The 17,905-nt window shown below is 34.9% G+C and overlaps 1 protein-coding gene across 1 annotated transcript in view; it reads left to right on the top strand.

The window, feature by feature from the left end:
- Nucleotides 1-17,905, top strand: part of SPATA16 (spermatogenesis associated 16) — a 224,322-nt gene that overhangs the window by 85,310 nt on the left and 121,107 nt on the right. The window contains 1 exon segment of the mRNA XM_048215147.1: nucleotides 9,547-9,636. Within this exon segment, the coding sequence (XP_048071104.1) occupies nucleotides 9,547-9,636 (90 nt within the window).

Genomic DNA, 17,905 nt, shown 5'->3' with positions numbered 1-17,905 from the left:
AACTTGTTTTCTGTCATCATGAACATGCTGGGATTTCAAGAAATAATTTAAGAATGATTTCTTGTTTTTTTCCTAAAGAGTTAGATTTTACTTTCATGCTTTTGCAGAAACATACTTTGCTACTATTTTGGCAGAGCTGTAAACTTTGCTTGACAATAGCCTACTATAATTTTCTTATTTCAAAAACCAATGCCTTTAATTCTGATTTTATGTTCTAATCTTTATAAAGTAGTTCATTTCTCCCACATAACGTTAAACTGGGTTATTCCATTGTCCTAACTTGCTTGTCAATGTGAAATATTTAAAATGAGTACATGGACTTCTCAATTCTTCTCAATAAATTATGGACTGTTATATTTTATTTTAGCTGTTAATTCTTTTTTTTAACTTTTTAACTTTTTTTATTTTTTGTAAAATGCTTTTTCTCCATTTATTTCTTTATTCAAATTCAATTAGCCAACATATAGCGCATCATTAATTTTTGATGTAATCTTTTGTAGTGAACCAAGTGACCAAATAAAACGTAATCACTAAAATTTCACTGACTCCTTATGTAGTGACAACACAATTGCATACATTCTCTTTGTAGTCCCATTTTTTCCACCTACTCTGGAATTTAGGTTACTAGATTGAGATTTGGTATTAAGACAACAGCCATGTTGAAAGAAGCTCTAAGAAGCAACAGTATAGATCCCTTACTGATTTGTCTATAAATCTGTTTCTGAGGACAGAGATTGTTACATTATAGGGCATCTTTGAATAACGTGATCTTTCTGATTAAACTACAAGAAATATTTGAATTGAGCAACTGGCTTGTTTAAAACAAATTATACATCCTTCTTTCTATTAGCTACCAGCAAACCAAGAAAAAAAAACAGGATGTAGTCCATCCCAGTCAAACTTATGATATACTTTGTGTACTAATTTCATCCAGGCTTCATCTTAACATCTCTATTTTTAATATTGCTTTGCCCATTCAGTTTTGTTTTTGGTTTATTTTTAATTGTGCTAAAACACATGTAACATAAAATTCACCATCTTACCCATTCTTTAAGAGTACAGTAAGTACATTCACATTGCTATAGTGTTAAGTACATTCACATTGCTATACAGTCTATCTCCAGAACTGTTTTCATCTTGCAAAACTAAAATTCTATTCTATTAAACAATAACTTTGCATTTCCCTCTCACCTCAGTCCCTGGCAACCATCATTCTACTTTCTATTTCTATGAATTTATCTACCCTAGGTACCTCATATAAATATTTACCTTTTTGTGATTGGTTTATTTAACTTAGCATAATATCCTGAAGGTTCATCCATGTTGTAGCATGTGTAAGAATTCCCTTTCTTTTTAAGGCTGAATAGTATTCCATTGTATGTATATACTACATTGTGTATATCCACTCATCTGTTGATGGACACGGGTTGTTTACACATTTTGGTTATTGTAAATAATATTGCTGTGAATGTGGGGGTACATCTTTGAAACCTTGCTTTTCAGTTCTTTGGAATATATACACAGAAGTGGAATTGCTGGATCATATTGTGATTATATTTTTAATTTCTTGGAGAACTACCATATTGTTTTCCATAGCAGTTTCACCATTTCATATTCCCACAAACCATGTACAAGAGTTCCAATTTTCCACATCCTTGTCAACACTTAACTGTTTTCTGGTTTTTTGACAGTAGCCATTCTAATGAGTGTGAGGTGGTATCTCATTGTGGGTTTGATTTGCATTTCCTTAATGATTAGTGATGTTGAGCATCTTTTCATATGCTTATTGGCCATGTGTATATCTTCTTTGGAGAAATGTCTATTCAAGTCTTTTGCCCACCTTTAAATTAGGTTCTTTGTTTTTTCATGGTTGAGTTGTAGGAGCTCCTTATATATTCTGGAAATTAACCCCTTATAAGGTATATGATTTGCAAATATTTTCTTCCATTCCATGTGTTGCCTTTTCATTCTGTTGATGATGAGTGTCCTTTGATGCACTGACGTTTTTGATTTTGATGTAGTCCAGTTTATCTATTTTTTCCTTTTGTTTCCTATGAGTTATTTTTACTTTGCTTTAACCTCGTAAGTATCCTATAAGCTATTTTAAATTCCTCCTAGAACAGAATATAAATAGGTAACAATGTAGTCACTCACTCTTCAATATTGCTATCCTGTCATTTTCCTATGACATTTTAACTATTTGTGCCTTGTTATGAGCCTTTTTTATTTGTTAACGGCATGAATATAAACAAATAGTGCCTGAATATCTGAACAAAAGTTATCTGTGTAGGAAGACAGTTTTCCATGGGCCTCCCACATTTTTGCATGTCTTGTGAACAAGGCACTGACTGGGCTTTGCTCTGGACTATCTTTTCAAAATTGACTGTGTGGCAAACAGCCTTGGAAGAAAAAGCAAGTCTGCTCACAGAGGATGGAGATAATGTCTTCCTCTAGGGTTAAGGACAGGCGTGCTTATAGCCCATTATAAAAGATCTACATTCTCTAAGCTCAGGATTCTTCTCTTAAAATGCAACCTACTGCATGTGAAAAATGTCACCTGGTTCTCTTTTCATTGCCATCTGGGAATTGTGGCTCAAGGAATCAGTACAACAAGAGACTTATAGACTGGCTGCTGCTATTGTTGTAAAAAACTGTCCTTTGTTTCCAGCCTTGAAGATTCATGTATTCTATGAGCATCCATGAAACTATGTCAGGCTAACTTGTAACCTTGCAAGTAGGGAAAAACTTAGACCCGTCATGGTGCTTGGCAATATATTATAAAGATTTTTGTGAATATATTTGGAAGTCATTTAGCCTAATCTCCTCCTCAGTCAAGACTTTCTTCTACACATTTTGACAGATGGCATTCTAAATATCACTTAAATGATTCCAGTAAAAAGAAAACTTCTCAAAACCTATTGCATCATTGGTCCCTCCTTATGTGAACTGAACTATTAATAACTTCATAATACTGGGTTTTGCCTGGCCTCATCTGGCATTGCATAGAATAATTATTCTGTTTTCCACATGGCAGATCTTTGTATTTGAAAGTACTTACTTAGTCTCCACTAATCTTATTTAACTCTCTAGACATATCATTTTCATTCCACATCTTCACACACTGTGTTCTCCAGACTGACTAGATGCTCTAGACACACTACAGTATGGTGATAATTCTCACAGATGCTCAGAACTATAGACTAATTCAATAGACAATATGGCTAAGGCACAATTTAATGAAAGTATCATTTATTATTTGGACAGAATGCATTTGATTGATAAAAGTTTTATGTACAGTTTTTTTCTATTTCTGTCATAGTGTCACATTTAGCTTGTGATTAGTTAAAATATTCAGACTTTTTCCACATTGTCACTCTCAAACTATGATTGTACTTGTAAACTGACTTTTTAAATCTATAACATAAGATTTTTATTTTTAACCAGTCCAGATCATTTTGAATTTTGCTTCTGTCATCAGTGATATTAGTTCCTTGTTAGGTAAAATTTATGCCATCTGAAGATTTCATAGATATCCTTACAATCACTTAATCTTAGTCACTAATGGAAATACTGTCCACAAAAAAGGCTAAGGACAAGCCATTAAATTCCTTCTTTCATAATAACACAAACCATACTTCAATATTATTGATTGGTTGTCTAGCTAGTTATAATCCACTGAATGATGCCATTATCCAGCATAAATGTCACTGTCTTATTCACAAGAATATCTTATTTGGTGAAATTAAAATAGTCCACATTTTTTGAAATCTCTAGATCTACATATCTAAAAGAATATTTTCAGCACTTCACTAGAAAAGTAAAAGGAGCATCATTCAGGAGGATGAATCAATGCTAATTTACCTTGCTACTGACCAAGCAAGGTAAAGGGAACTGGATTTAGGCATCTTTGCCTAAACAATAATTTGCTTTTCTGATCCCTAATCTCATATAAAGCCAAAACCTTAAGCCCCTGAAGGAGTGATAGCTAACATTCTCATTCACAAAATCCAGGCAAAAATCCATGGCTTCTGGTGGAGAAATAGAAGCAAAACATATGTGTCTCTGGGGAAATAGATAGGAAACTCCTACCTCCATTCTGACTTTTTGGTGCAGTTGGAAATATGCTATATCTTTATTGTGGTATAGTTATAAACTTGTCAAAATGCATCAAACTATACACTTTAAAAAGGTGAATACTACTGTATGTAAATTATGCTTCATAAAACTGACCTAAATAAAAGTATATTAAAGAAAGTTAATTTTCTAAAAATTTGAGAATAAATATAAAGAAGAGAACAAAGAACATGAAATCAATATTGCCCTTAAAAACAAACTGAATTTTGAAATAGGAATCATTACCATTAAAATTAAGTCTAAAAGATCTCCCAAGGAAACTGAATGAAACAGGTACCTATTTAGCAGTTTTATTTAGATCATTAAAAATCTTGTAAGTTCTCTTACAGCAGTTTCTAACTAACAGTACATTACAAATGAGGAATGTATTATTTCCTCCACATGCCATTAAAATGTTTGCTAACTCCATCATCTATTACTTGTAAGGTGTATAAAAAGCAGAAATGTACAATATATTCTGTGTTTATTTTGTAATAAAATGAGAAATTAACGATAAGAGTTATAATAAGAAATCTACCCTTTGGAAATTGAAAAATGTTATCCTAAATAATTTTTCAATCAAAGAGGAATACAAATCTGTATTTAGAGACCAGGGGAAAAAATTATGAAAGTAAAACATACTCTATCACTCTTAAGGATATAGTCAAAATCAGCAAAAAATCAGTAAAGGAAAATCATAACTGTAAATGCTTTTATCTTTATATAGAAAGAAAACATAAATAGACTAAGTGAAGAATAAGAAGAGAAATAATAAAATCCAGAGAGAACAAAAATAGAAAATAGAAAAATAGAAATGATGTAGAAATGAATGAGCTAAAAGAAAGAACAGTAAAAGGAATGGCTAAAACTAAGCCATTTAGTTTGGTTAAAAGACCAAAAAAATTAAAAACTTCTGGCAACTCAATACCAACATAATATTTTATAAAAACCACAGAATAACAATAATAATAATAATAATAATAACAAACAACAACAGTAAAACCACCTTATTTTTATGTTTGTTCATTTTTTGTCCTGGATATAGTTGTTCTATTATTCACTTTCTTAATCTTTGATTTTAATATTATTTCTTAATTTCAATGTTCTTTTGAATCAGTAATTAAATCATCCCTACAAAATGTCAAAGGACAAAGTCCACAAGATCAAATTGATAGCTCCAAAGGATATTTGAAAAAAATAAACATTTATTTCTGATAATAACTCTTGGAAAAAATGATTTTTCTCATATCAATCCATAATCATAATTATCAGTGAAATAGTAAATCATCCCTAGATTACCTCACTTGAATTCCTTTAAAAAATATTGTAGCCTATGCAGTAAGAGAAGAAAAAAGTTGTAAATATTGAAAAGCAGTACCAACCATCATTATTTGCAGATGATGTGAATAAAGCTAAATTATTGCAATATTAGGTCAAAAGGATACAAAAATAGGTATTTTTAAAATACATATGTAAATGCTTGCAATAAGAAGTAGGAAATAATGGGCAAAATCCCATTCTCACTATGACTATATGCAATCCTTCTCAAACTTTAAGATGCCTACAATTAACCGGGGGGGTTTGCTAAAACACAGATTGAGCAGGTTTGAGGTGGGAATTAAGATTTTACATTTCTAACGAGTTCTCAGGTGCTGCCAATCATGTTTTGAGTAGTAACTCGTGTGTGTGTGTGTGTGTGTGTATGCATATGTATATGTGCATGCATACCTACACATTCACACACATATATACATATGTATTCTCACATATAATTCTCATAAAATTTTAAAACCTAAGAATTAATAAGAAATTAGTGAAACCTCTGTTTTTAAAAAAGTAAAAAGAAGGTTAAAAAATTACTGGGAGACAAAAAAATATTTGAATGAAGAAGAGAAATGTCACATCCCTGGGTGGGAAGACAACAGTATAAAAATGTCTATTCCGACTAAAATTGATCTAATGCTTTTATCTTAACACAATGAAAACCACCAGATGCTGCTTTTTTTAACTTTAAAAGATGAAGGTTATAAAGTTCATCAGGAAGAATAAACATGCTGTATAATAAAATTTTTTCACAGAGGGCATTAAGCAGTTCTTCTCTTCCAGAAATGTATTTTAAAATGACAATAATTAAAACAATTTGTTCTGCATAGAAACAGACAGGTTAAAAGTGTGGGATACAAAGTCCAGCCACGGATCCAACTGTGCATATAAACTTATATGTAATGGAGGTGGCCTATCAATCACTGAGAGAAAAACGAATTATTTGACAAGTGCATTGAGACACTTCAAATAATCACCAGAATAGACTTATCTTCTGGCCTTCCAACGTCATAACCTTAGGACTTCATAAAACAAGTGCACATGCATGCATGCACACATATCAAATTATGTGAACTTTAGTATAAAATCATAAAAAAGGATAAGATATACCACAGCTAACAAATTGATAAACTTTTATCTATTATAATATTTATTATTTTACATAATCTCATTCTGTTTAAACAGTACTAGTCAATTGAATGAGCAATCACGGCCTGTTACTAACACTATCTCCGTTCTTCTGACAAAAATTCAATGAGTTCTATAATTTAGCTATTCTCTTTAACATGATCTTGTTTTTTACCAAAAGCCCTATCAACATAGCTAAATCAGAGTTATTTCCTCTGTGATAAAATCAGACCCATCAGCACAGAGTTCTCTCTCTGATTATAATTGTAGGGTTGCTGGCGCTTTTGTTTGTTTGTTTCTTTTTTCACTGTAGCCCCAGTCAGATTGTCCATTTTGGTCCTAGACTGCCTCGTACAACTCCCCAAATGGCATCAAATGATAAATGATTAAGAACTTTTAAAGGCTAAATCAACATTTCCTTTACAAGTGGTATGCACATAAAATACATCTTTAAAAGGGTATGTCATTTTAGAAAGCACCAAATAAATTACTAAAAGTGTAAAAACTAGGCTTCATAATCACCACTGGCATTTCTTTGCCAAATATCTAATAAGGCATATCATAAGCACACAGTAAATACTGCAATAATTATGAGAGCCAAAAATTATAAATTACCAAATATAATATCTCATCTCAAATTTCTAAACATTCTATTATAATTATACCTCCACCTTTCAGGGTAGACTGGGTCCAGGTCTTCTTTGCTCCCTCAGATAAAGCTGTGACTTAAAATGGTACCGTGTAGGGTTATATTATGGTTAAAAGAAACTATTCCAGTCTAGCAATAGTGATTTCTAAGCTCGTGTTCTCTACTTGTATTTTTTCAACACCAAAAAGAGGACTTGTAATTACAAGCAATTTAAAAAAAATCTATCCTTTTTAAAAGCCACATTGAAACAGTTCCCATGTTTAGCTCATCAACCCTCACTAGCTATGAAAATCTTCTCCTTCACCTGTATGCCAAACCATTCTGATGACTCTTCCTTTCCCTCCTCTTTCTTTTACTAAACCTTTCCCTCACTACTTCTCCTATCCACCACACTCCATCCTTCTCTCCAGTCTTTGCATTTTTGTCAATAGAACTTGTCTAGGGGGGAAAAAAAGGACTTGTCTGACAAAGCAAGATTCTTACAGAACAGCTCAGCAATGCCAGAATACTACATCATGGGCAAAGAGATGTCAAAAGCTAGAAACATCCATTCAGTAAGGATTTTGTCCCATCACATTTATAGGCACTTAGTAAGAAGGCATAAGTGAATGAATGATTACAAAGATAGAGGGAAGAATTAGCTATAATGTGAAAGAAAACGTCTAGTCAGTCAGAAGATGTAGGCCTTTGACAGAGCTCCACTCTTATTCCCTCTGATTTACTTTTACAAAATTACTTTTATAAGGATGACATATAAACATACTCTTTTCCTGAATTAATATAAAATATTAGTAGTTTGGTATTGATATGGAACTCATGTAATAGTTTTTAAATTTCCAACATTTTAATCAGAAATCACCAAAGGAAATATTGTATATTCTTGGGGTTTAATGTATTCATTTGTACAAATTATTAGTCATAAAGTAGCTTAAAACTTCACTAACTTAGGCCCGTTTAATTCAGAAATCATCATAGGAAAAGCCATAGATTTAATATGAAGTACTGTGGCTAGAGATAGGAAACACAATAAACTTGAAACCTTTCTTCAACTAATTTGTTGTGTATGATTTTAGAAAGATCCCATAACCTCTCTGGTTTCTGTTAAGTTGTGTTTAAAGTGAGCTAAATTATTCAGTTAATCCATATCATCATCATATAATTCTATGATTCTACAATGGGCCAGATAGATGTTCCTTTTCTACTTCATTCTTTCTATAAGTGTTTTGTAATCTGGACATGACTAGGCTTCAGGGATCACATAAATTCCCTAAATTTAGGCAATTATGTTTGGGTGCATTTTTCTGGGCAGAAGTACATAGCTTACATCTGATTCTCAAAAAGCTCTGTGAACTTCTCAAAAAAGATTAAAAAACACTTACTTCAATAATGAACTAATTCCAAGTGATTCACATTAACTTGTAAAAGCAGCCTCACAAGAAGTTTGCTTCATAATGCTCTGTTGGTTCTGTAACATTCTGTATCCCACATCAGTAACACAATATATTCTGTTAGTAGAAGCTACATTTCAAACTTTCACTAATAGCTATCTCCCCATTCGGTGATGAGCCATGGACTACATCTGTCTAGTTCACCTCATTATATCAAATGCCTTGAACAGTGCCTAGCTCTCGATGAATCAAAGAAGGGAAATGCCTACCAGTTTATTTCTAGGTGAGAAGACAGCTAGGGAGTGATCATCTTTTCATCTGGGCATGAATTGAGACTCCAAAACTTAGATGATGGAAGAATCAACAAATAAGGATAGATAGATCATTTTATCTTCAAGCCAAGCCTTGTAATTTCAATAAAGAAGAAATGAAATCCAAAGTAAGACCTAACCAAATGTGGCAAGGTCAAGAGCAGAGTTCCTTTCATTCCACCAAGAACCTAATTATTGAGTGCAAATGACCATGTCACCCAAATTCCAGTTCCTTTCTTTTAACTGAAATTCAATAGCTAATAATCTCATCCTTCATTATAAGTACACATACCATAAATAACCTCTGATTTTTGCCTGATTCATAAGCAAATAAAATAACACCATGTCTTATATGTAATATAAGTTGGATTCAATTTTTTGTCACTGTCATATCTATAAAAGATATTCAGTGCTATAAATAAAATTCTTTTATCATGCAAGCTTAATTAGTTTTTCAGTAATGCTTGTTTATTTGTCTTAACTGACAATTACAGGAAGAAAGGGACTCATTGATTAGTATCTTTTAAAATATATAGTACATAAAATTGAATACATGTTATTTCATTCCTATACACTTCTGGTAATTGACTTTTAAAAACCTAATAACATTTGCATTTCTTTTATCTTTTTACAGGAGCATTGTTTTAAACCCAGCTTATTTCCGAAATCATCTTCGCCAGGCAACAGTGTTTAGATGTCTGGAGAGATATTCAGAAGCTGCCCGGTATGTTTGTTATAACTTTTGTGAAGATTTATTTCAAGTTAAATTAATTTTATTCTCAGCTTCTGGTAATAGCATAATAGAACTTTCCATTTCTCTCATGGAGTATGATTTTACCAGAATTATTGTCTTATAAACGTCAAACCAACAATTATTGACTATCCTTCTCTTTAATTAAAGCCATTCTGTGTTCATAGCTCTTAGTAAAATTCAAACTTTTCAGCCATGAGGTCACTGATAATGATGGGAAAACTTCCAGGGAAAATTATAAGTGAACTTGACCTCCTGCTCTCGAGTAGGTTCCTGGTCTTGGTTGTAATGACACAATTCTGTGACTCTTTCTTCCCTGAGTTCTGGAAATGAAATCCAACCACGTGAAAAAGACATCAGGGGCTCTTTCTAGAGGAGCTGGCATCAGTTATGACACCACAGGTTGTTAAAGCTGTCCTAACATATTGCCTCCTAGACCCCAATATGTTTTATAAAAACCTAGCAAAGCACCTTTTAATATTTTCATCCCCAAAACCTAGACTTACAGCAAAAAAAAAAAAAAAGCAAGAATTGTGCACTGCTTCGATGCTACACTCAGAATTCCTTCTCACCTATGACAACCAAGACTTTTTTTCTTCCTGAGTCAAGCTCATCATCATCATCATCATCATCATCATCATCATCATCATCATCCCTTCCTTTTGATGAATCTCTCAATGAATTTTCCTCATCTCCCAATAAATAGCTGCTGTTTCTTACTTGTCCACTTTAGTATCCCAGGAATTTAGCAAGAAAATGTGAGTGGTTTCTACACTTAACTCCAAGCACAATTCCTAGGGAGATATCTGCAGTAATAAGGATGAGAAGCCTAGGTTGCAGGTAGTTATTGTCTTTAGAACCTTTGCAAATAACACTTTCTTGGAAAGTGAAGTTTAAGGAATTTAAATGGATAGTAAAATGGCTCCATAAAATTAATACCATGAAATCGACGTGAATTCCATTTGTATAAGATGGTCCTGAGAGTTACCAAAATTGACTTAAGTGTTGGATATGGAAGGCAGAATTAATCCCAACTACACTCACTTTGCAGTCAAACAACCATTATGCCACATCTACTTACCTGTGTGTTAATGTGCATTTTTAAAAATTACAATGGTCTTATGTATCTATCTTGTTTTTTACATTCTATTTTTCCTTATACTTTCTCTAATGTGTTCCATCTTACGTACTCACTTATGACTTCTTCCTACATTTTATTTTCTCCATTGAGTTGTCTCTGTGACTTTCTTTCTGCCCACATACTTTTCCTAAGTGAATGAGAGGGAATTTAAGAGATGATGGTAAGCTTCCTTCAGTCCCATACTTTTTAAAAGTCCCTAGCTACAAAAGAAACTAATAGGTCCAATGTAAACAGATAACGCTATCTGTAAAATAGTGTTTTCTAAAAGGGGTTTATTAGTGTGCCTTCTGAATCTAATCAAAAGATCATTAGGAGAAGGCTAGATGCAACTTTAGAACTAGATTGCAACTAGTAAAAAACTGCTAGTGGTGTGCTGGGGTCGGCTTGTATAGACTCTGGAAAGGCAATTGTTAATATTCTGGAATTTGGGGAAAGCCAATTGTTAAAATAGAGGAGAACTTAGCAATTCTGAGAGAATTTACACTATGGAAATTGGCAAATGCTATAAAGCCAGGCTTTTTTGGTTCAGGGAGAGCCAGGTTGCCCACATATCATTGACTATAACTTAATTGTATCAAGTGTGACTGTTTGAATTAAAGTTGTGACAAAAATTCTTTATGGGCCCTAAAACAAATAAATAATAAGAACTTGAAAATTAGGAATTTGTCAGTGTTTTCCATGTAAAATTGGAACTGAATATCTATTGTCCCTGATATGTATATCCCTTCAGTGAAATAAGTGTATCTGTTTAAGATCATATAATGACTGACCTGACAATATTTCTCGAGGAAGTTCCTGATAATGTTGGTTAAGCTGGCATGAGCTTCCCAACAGAGAAGCAGATACAATTAATTTCAGATACAAGGGTTTTCCACCTTGGCTTCCTTGGCAATTATAGTTCTCAATGTACAATATTAGTCATTATGGTTTCCTCAAGGGAAAGAATGATCATGAATATCATAGTGTCCTTTAGCTATTAGACTCGCAATGTAAAACAATAAATGAAAATAAATATATTTCCTCTAGAATGCCAAGTAGTCATGTTTCTGACATTGAAAGGCACTTAGCAAATACAAAAGAGTGCCATTAAGATGTGACTTAGGAAGTCTTAAAACCATGATTTGCAGTGAATTGAATCATCTCTTTCTGATTCACGTTAGAGTATTTATAACCAGGAACTAGAAATTGGTCCATCTAAGTTTTTCTGAGCCTAACTAGTTCTACCCAGGAAGGAATACCTAGTAAATAGGTCAGAAAAGATTCCCAGGACAGCCCCATAAAGCCAGGATTCTCAACCCGAGAGACTAGAGAAAATGCTATGACCTGTAGTTGAATAGAAGGAATCGGTCAGCTTTACAACAATGAGCAGGTCCTTTTATTTTATGGGTCAATATTTTTTTAGTAACATCCTACCTACCAGAAGAGAGAACAAGAACATATAGATGGTAGAAAACTGAATAAAATTAAGGATATTTTATTTTGGTTTAGGCTCTGCAGGGATGCTGGTAATCCTTAAGCAGACAACTGGCACTGGTTAAATTGATGAAAGCACATTTTCAGACCATAAATCTAAACTGAAATTGCTGTAACTCCCCAAGAAACAGCCAACCTGTGAGGTCTTACCTGAAATAGCAAGTAGCCTAGCTCTTTAATATCTCTTTGTTTCTATGCACATAAAAGATATGTGTTGAAGTAGAATGTCTTTGCTTGAATCCATCTTCTCCCCAGAATGCATACTTATACACGCATACACACACATATACGCACACACACACATCATTTGGCACCACCTGCATAAGAAAGATGGTAAGACAAAAAATATTCAGAGATGTGAAACAAACAAAAGTAAAGACTCTTTTGTGAAGAGAACTAATAGCTCTTGATAATATGAATGGCATATCTTTTATTTCTGAATGCTCAATGACTTCCACAGAGTTTGGCACATACCAAGCACCGGTTCAGGGTTTGCAAATTAAATTAGCCAGTTTTGAGTTTGCAGTTAAGAACCACTTAGCTGCAGCAGTAGGGAGATATTACATGAAATTGTTAGTACAACCCTGGTTGAAAGAGAAATATGAGAGTGTGTACATAGTAGTTAAGTTATGGTGATGGTATCATGCTTTCTTTTTTTTTATTTTAATGTGTTTTTATTATATTATGTTAGTCACCATACAGTACATCCCTGGATTCTGATGTAAAGTTCGATGATTCATTAGTTGCATATAACACCCAGTGCACCATGCAATACGTGCCCTCCTTACTACCCATCACCAGTCTATCCCATTCCCCCATCCTCCTCCCCTCTGAAGCCCTCAGTTTGTTTCTCAGAGTCCATAGTCTCTCATGCTTCATTCCCCCTTCTGATTACCCCCCCTTTCTTTATCTCTTTCTTCCCCTACCGATCTTCCTAGTTCTTATGTTCCATAGATGAGAGAAATCATATGATAATTGTCTTTCTCTGCTGTCCGTGTTGCAGCAAATGTTGAGAACTCGTTCTTTCTGATAGCTGAGTAATATTCCATTGTATATATGGACCATAACTCTTAATCCAGTCATCTGTTGAAGGGCATCTCAGTTCCTTCCACAATTTAGCTATTGTGGACAAATGCTGCTATGAACATTGGGGTGCATATGGCCCTTCTCTTCACTACGTCTGTATCTTTGGGGTAAATACCCAGTATTGCAATGGCTGGGTCATAGGGTAGCTCAATTTTTAACTTTTTAAGGGACCTCCACACTGTTTTCCAGGGTGGCTGCACAAACCTGCATTCCCACCAACAATGTAGGAGGGATCCCCTTTCTCCCCATCCTCTCCAGCAATTCTGTTTCCTTCCTTGTTAATTTTTACCATTCTAACCGGCATAAAGTAGTATCTTAGTGTGGTTTTGATTTGAATTTCCCTGATGGCTAATGATTTTGAACATTTTTTCATGTGTCTGTTGGCCATTTGTATGTCTTCATTGGAAAAGTGTCTGTTCATATCTTCTGCCCATTTATGATTTATTTGTTTCTCGTGTATTGAGTTTGAGAAGTTCTTTGTAGATCTTGGATACCAGTCTTTTATCTGTAGCATCATTTGCAAATATATTCTCCCATTCCGTGGGCTGCCTCTTAGTTTTTTTGATTGTTTCCTTGGCTGTGCAGAAGCTTTTTATTTTGATGAAGTCCCACATGTTCATTTTATCTTTTGTTTCTCTTGCCTTTGGAGATGTGTCATGAAAAAGGTTGCTTTGGCTGATGTCGTAGAGGTTGTTGCCTATGTTGTCCTCCAGGATTTTGATGGATTCCTGTCTCACATCAAGGTCTTTCATCCATTTGGAGTTTATTTTTGTGTATGGTGTGAGAGAGTGGTCAAGTTTCATTCTTTTGCATATAGCTGTCCAATTTTCCCAGCACCATTTATTGGAGAGACTGTCTTTTTTCCACTGGATGTTTTTTCCTGCTTTATCAAAGATTAGTTGCCCAAAGAGCCGAGGGTCCATTTCTGGGTTCTCTATTCTGTTGCATTGGTCTATGTGTTTGTTTTTGTGCCAGTACCATGCTGTCTTTGTGATCACAGCTTTGTAGTACAGCTCGAAATCTGGCATTGTGATGCCCCCAGCTTTGTTTTTCCTTTTCAATAATTCCTTGGCAATTCGGGGCCTTTCCCAGTTCCACATAAATTTAAGGACTATTTGTTTCAGTTCCTTGAAAAATGTCATCGGTATTTTGATCGGGATAGCATTGAAAGTGTAGAATGCTCCTGGTAGCATGGACATTTTAACTATGTTAATTCTTCTTATCCATGAGCATGGAATATTTTTCCATCTTTTTGTGTCTTCCTCAATGTCTTTCAAGAGTGATTTATAGTTTCTAGAATATAGGTTCTTTACGTCTCTGGTTAATTCCAAGGTAACGTGTGGGTTTTGGTGCTATTGTAAATGGGATGGATTCCCTAATTTCTCTTTATTCAGTCTCATTATTCATGTATAGAAATGCAACTGATTTCTGAGCATTGATTTTGTATCCTGCCACATTACTGAAATGCTCTATAACTTCTAATAGTTTGGGAGTGGATTCTTTTGGGTTTTCCATATAGAGTATCATGTCATCTGCGAAGAGAGACAGTTTGACTTCTTCTTTGCCGATTTGGATACCTTTTATACCTTTTTGTTGCCTGATTGCTGTTGCAAGGACTTCTAGTACTATGTTGAATAATAGTGGCGAGAGTGGGCATCCTTGTCGTGTTCCTGATCTTAAGGGAAAGGCTTCCAGCTTTTCCCCATTGAGAATAATATTTGCTGTAGGTTTTTCATAGATGGCTTTTATGATCTTGAGAAATGTACCATCTATTCCTACACTCTGAAGAGTTTTAATCAGGAAAGGATGCTGTATTTTGTCCAATGCTTTTTCTGCATCTATTGAGAGAATCATATGATTTCTGAATTTTTGTTTCTGGATAAAATCTAAGACACTGATAGATTTGCGAATGTTGTACCACCCCTGCATCCCAGAGATGAATCCCACTTGGTCATGATGGATAATCCTTTTAATGTACAGTTGGATTCTATGAGCCAGGATCTTGTTGAGGATTTTGGTGTCCATATTCATTATGGAAATCGGTCTATAATTCTCCTTTTTGTTGGGGTCTTTGTCTGGTTTGGGGATCAAGGTAATATTGGCCTCATAGAATGAGTTTGGTAGCTTTCCTTCTGTTTCTATTTTTTGAAATAGCTTTAGGAGAATAGGTATTATTTCTTCTTTGAATGTTTGGTAGAATTCCCCAGGAAAACCATCCGGGCCTGGAGTTTTATTTTTTGGAAGATTGTTTATCACTGACTCAATCTCTTCATAATTAATTGGCCTGTTTAAAAAATCAATTTCTTCCTGTTTCAGTCTTGTTAGTTTATGGGTTTCCAGGAAGGCCTCCATCTCTTCCAGATTGCTTAATTTATTGGCATAAAGCTGTTGATAAAAGTTTCTAATAATCCTTCCAATTTTATTGGTGTTGGTTGTGACCTCTCCTTTTTCATTCATAATTTTATTAATTTGGGTCCTTTCTCTATTCTTTTGGATAAGTCTTGCCAGAGGCCTGTCAATTTTATTAATTCTCTCAAAGAACCAGCTTCTAGTTCTGTTGATCTGCTCTCCTGTACTCCTGGTTTCTAATTCATTGATTTCTGCTCTAATCTTGGTCAACTGCTTCCTCGTGCGTGGTTTAGGCCTGTCCCTCTGTTGCTGTTCCAGCTTCTTGAGGTGAGAATATAAAAACTGCATTTTAGATTTTTCTATTCTTTTGAGTGAGGCTTGGATGGCTATGTATTTCCCCCTTAGGACTGCCTTTGCAGTATCCCAAAGGTTTTGGACCGTTGTGTTTTCATTCTCGTTGGTCTCCATAAATAGTTTAAATTGATTTTTGATTTCCTGGTTTATCAAATCATTTCTGAGCAGGATGGTTCTTAGTCTCCAAGTGTTTGAGTTTCTTCCAAATTTTTCCTTGTGGTTGAGTTCCAATCTCAAAGCGTTGTGGTCTGAGAAGATGCAGGGAATAATTTCAGTCTTTTGGTATCGGTTGAGACCTGTTTTGTGTCCCAGAACATGGTCTATTCTTGAGAATGTTCCATGGGCATTAGAATAGAATGAGTATTCTTTGGTTCTGGGGTGTAGTGTTCTATATATACCTATGAGGTCCAACTCATCGAGTATGGCATTCAAAGCCTTTGTTCCTTCACTGAGTTTTTGCAAGGGTGTTCTGTCTATTTCTGATAGTGGAGCGTTGAGGTCCCCTACTATTAATGTATTTTTATCTATATGTCTCTTTATTCTGGTTAAGAGTTGGCTTGTGTATCTTGCTGCTCCGCTGTTGGGGGCATATATATTTATAATTGTCATCTCCACTTGTTGGCTACATCCTTTAAGAATAATATAGTGTCCTTCTGTGTCTCTAACTATAGTCTTTAGTTTAAAATCCAATCTATCTGTTATAAGAATTGCTACCCCATGGGACGCCTGGGTGGCACAGCGGTTGAGCGTCTGCCTTCGGCTCAGGGCAAGATCCCGGCGCTATGGGATTGAGCCCCACATCAGGCTCCTCTGTTGTGAGCCTGCACTTCCTCTCCCACTCCCCCTGCTTGTGTTCCCTCTCTCGCTGGCTGTCTCTATCTCTGTCAAATAAATAAATAAAATCTTTAAAAAAAAAAAAAAAGAATTGCTACCCCAGCTTTCTTTTGAGGTCCATTTGCGTGAAAGATGGTATTCTATCCCTTTACTTTCAGTCTGAATGTATCTTTGGGTTCAAAATGAGTCTCTTGTAGACAGCAAATGGATGGGTCATTTCTTTTTATCCAATCTGCAACCCTGTGGCTTATGGGAGCATTCAGGCCATTTACGTTGAGACTGAGTATTGAGAGATATGATTTTAATGATGCCATGTTGCCAGTAAAGTCTTTGTTTCTATTGATTGTGACTTTCTGTTCTGTATCACTCTTGGGGCCTTTTTACCTGTATAGAACCCCCCTTAATATCTCCTGTAGGGCTGGTTTCATGGTTACGAAATTGGTCAATGACTGGCGATTCTGGAAGGTCTTTATTTCTCCATCAATTCTGAATGACAGCCTTGCTGTATAAAGGATCCTTGGCTGCATGTTTTTCTCTGAAAGAGCTTTAAAAATGCCCCCCCCAACCCTTTCTCTCATTCCAGGTTTGTGTAGACAGGTCTGACGTAATTCTGATACCTTTGCCTTGGTACGTGAGAGATTTCTTTGCCCTGGCCGCTTTCAATACTGTATCCTTGGATCTAATATTTGCGAAATGCACTATGACGTGACGTGGTGTAGGTTTGTCGTGGTTGAGCTTGGGAGGGGTCCTCTCTGCCTCATTAACATTAACATATTCTCATTAACATTTTCATTAATACTTTTTTCAAGTCGACACATCATCTTGACCATTGTTACCCTGAATTCCATTTCTGATAATTTGGTTACATCGATATCCATTATTTCTGTGGCAGAGGCCACAGACTCACTGTCTTTTCTTTGCTGGGGGGGATTTCTCCTTCTCCTCATCTGATGAGGAGAGGTTGTGGGGTTGTCCAGAGCCCAAATTATTGACCGGGACCCAGGC

Source organism: Ursus arctos, unplaced genomic scaffold, assembly GCF_023065955.2.
Source record: "Ursus arctos isolate Adak ecotype North America unplaced genomic scaffold, UrsArc2.0 scaffold_4, whole genome shotgun sequence".
Classification (NCBI taxonomy): Eukaryota; Metazoa; Chordata; class Mammalia; order Carnivora; family Ursidae; genus Ursus; species Ursus arctos.
The sequence above is the reverse complement of the archived record's forward strand: the minus strand, read 5'-3'. Positions and strand labels throughout refer to the sequence as shown.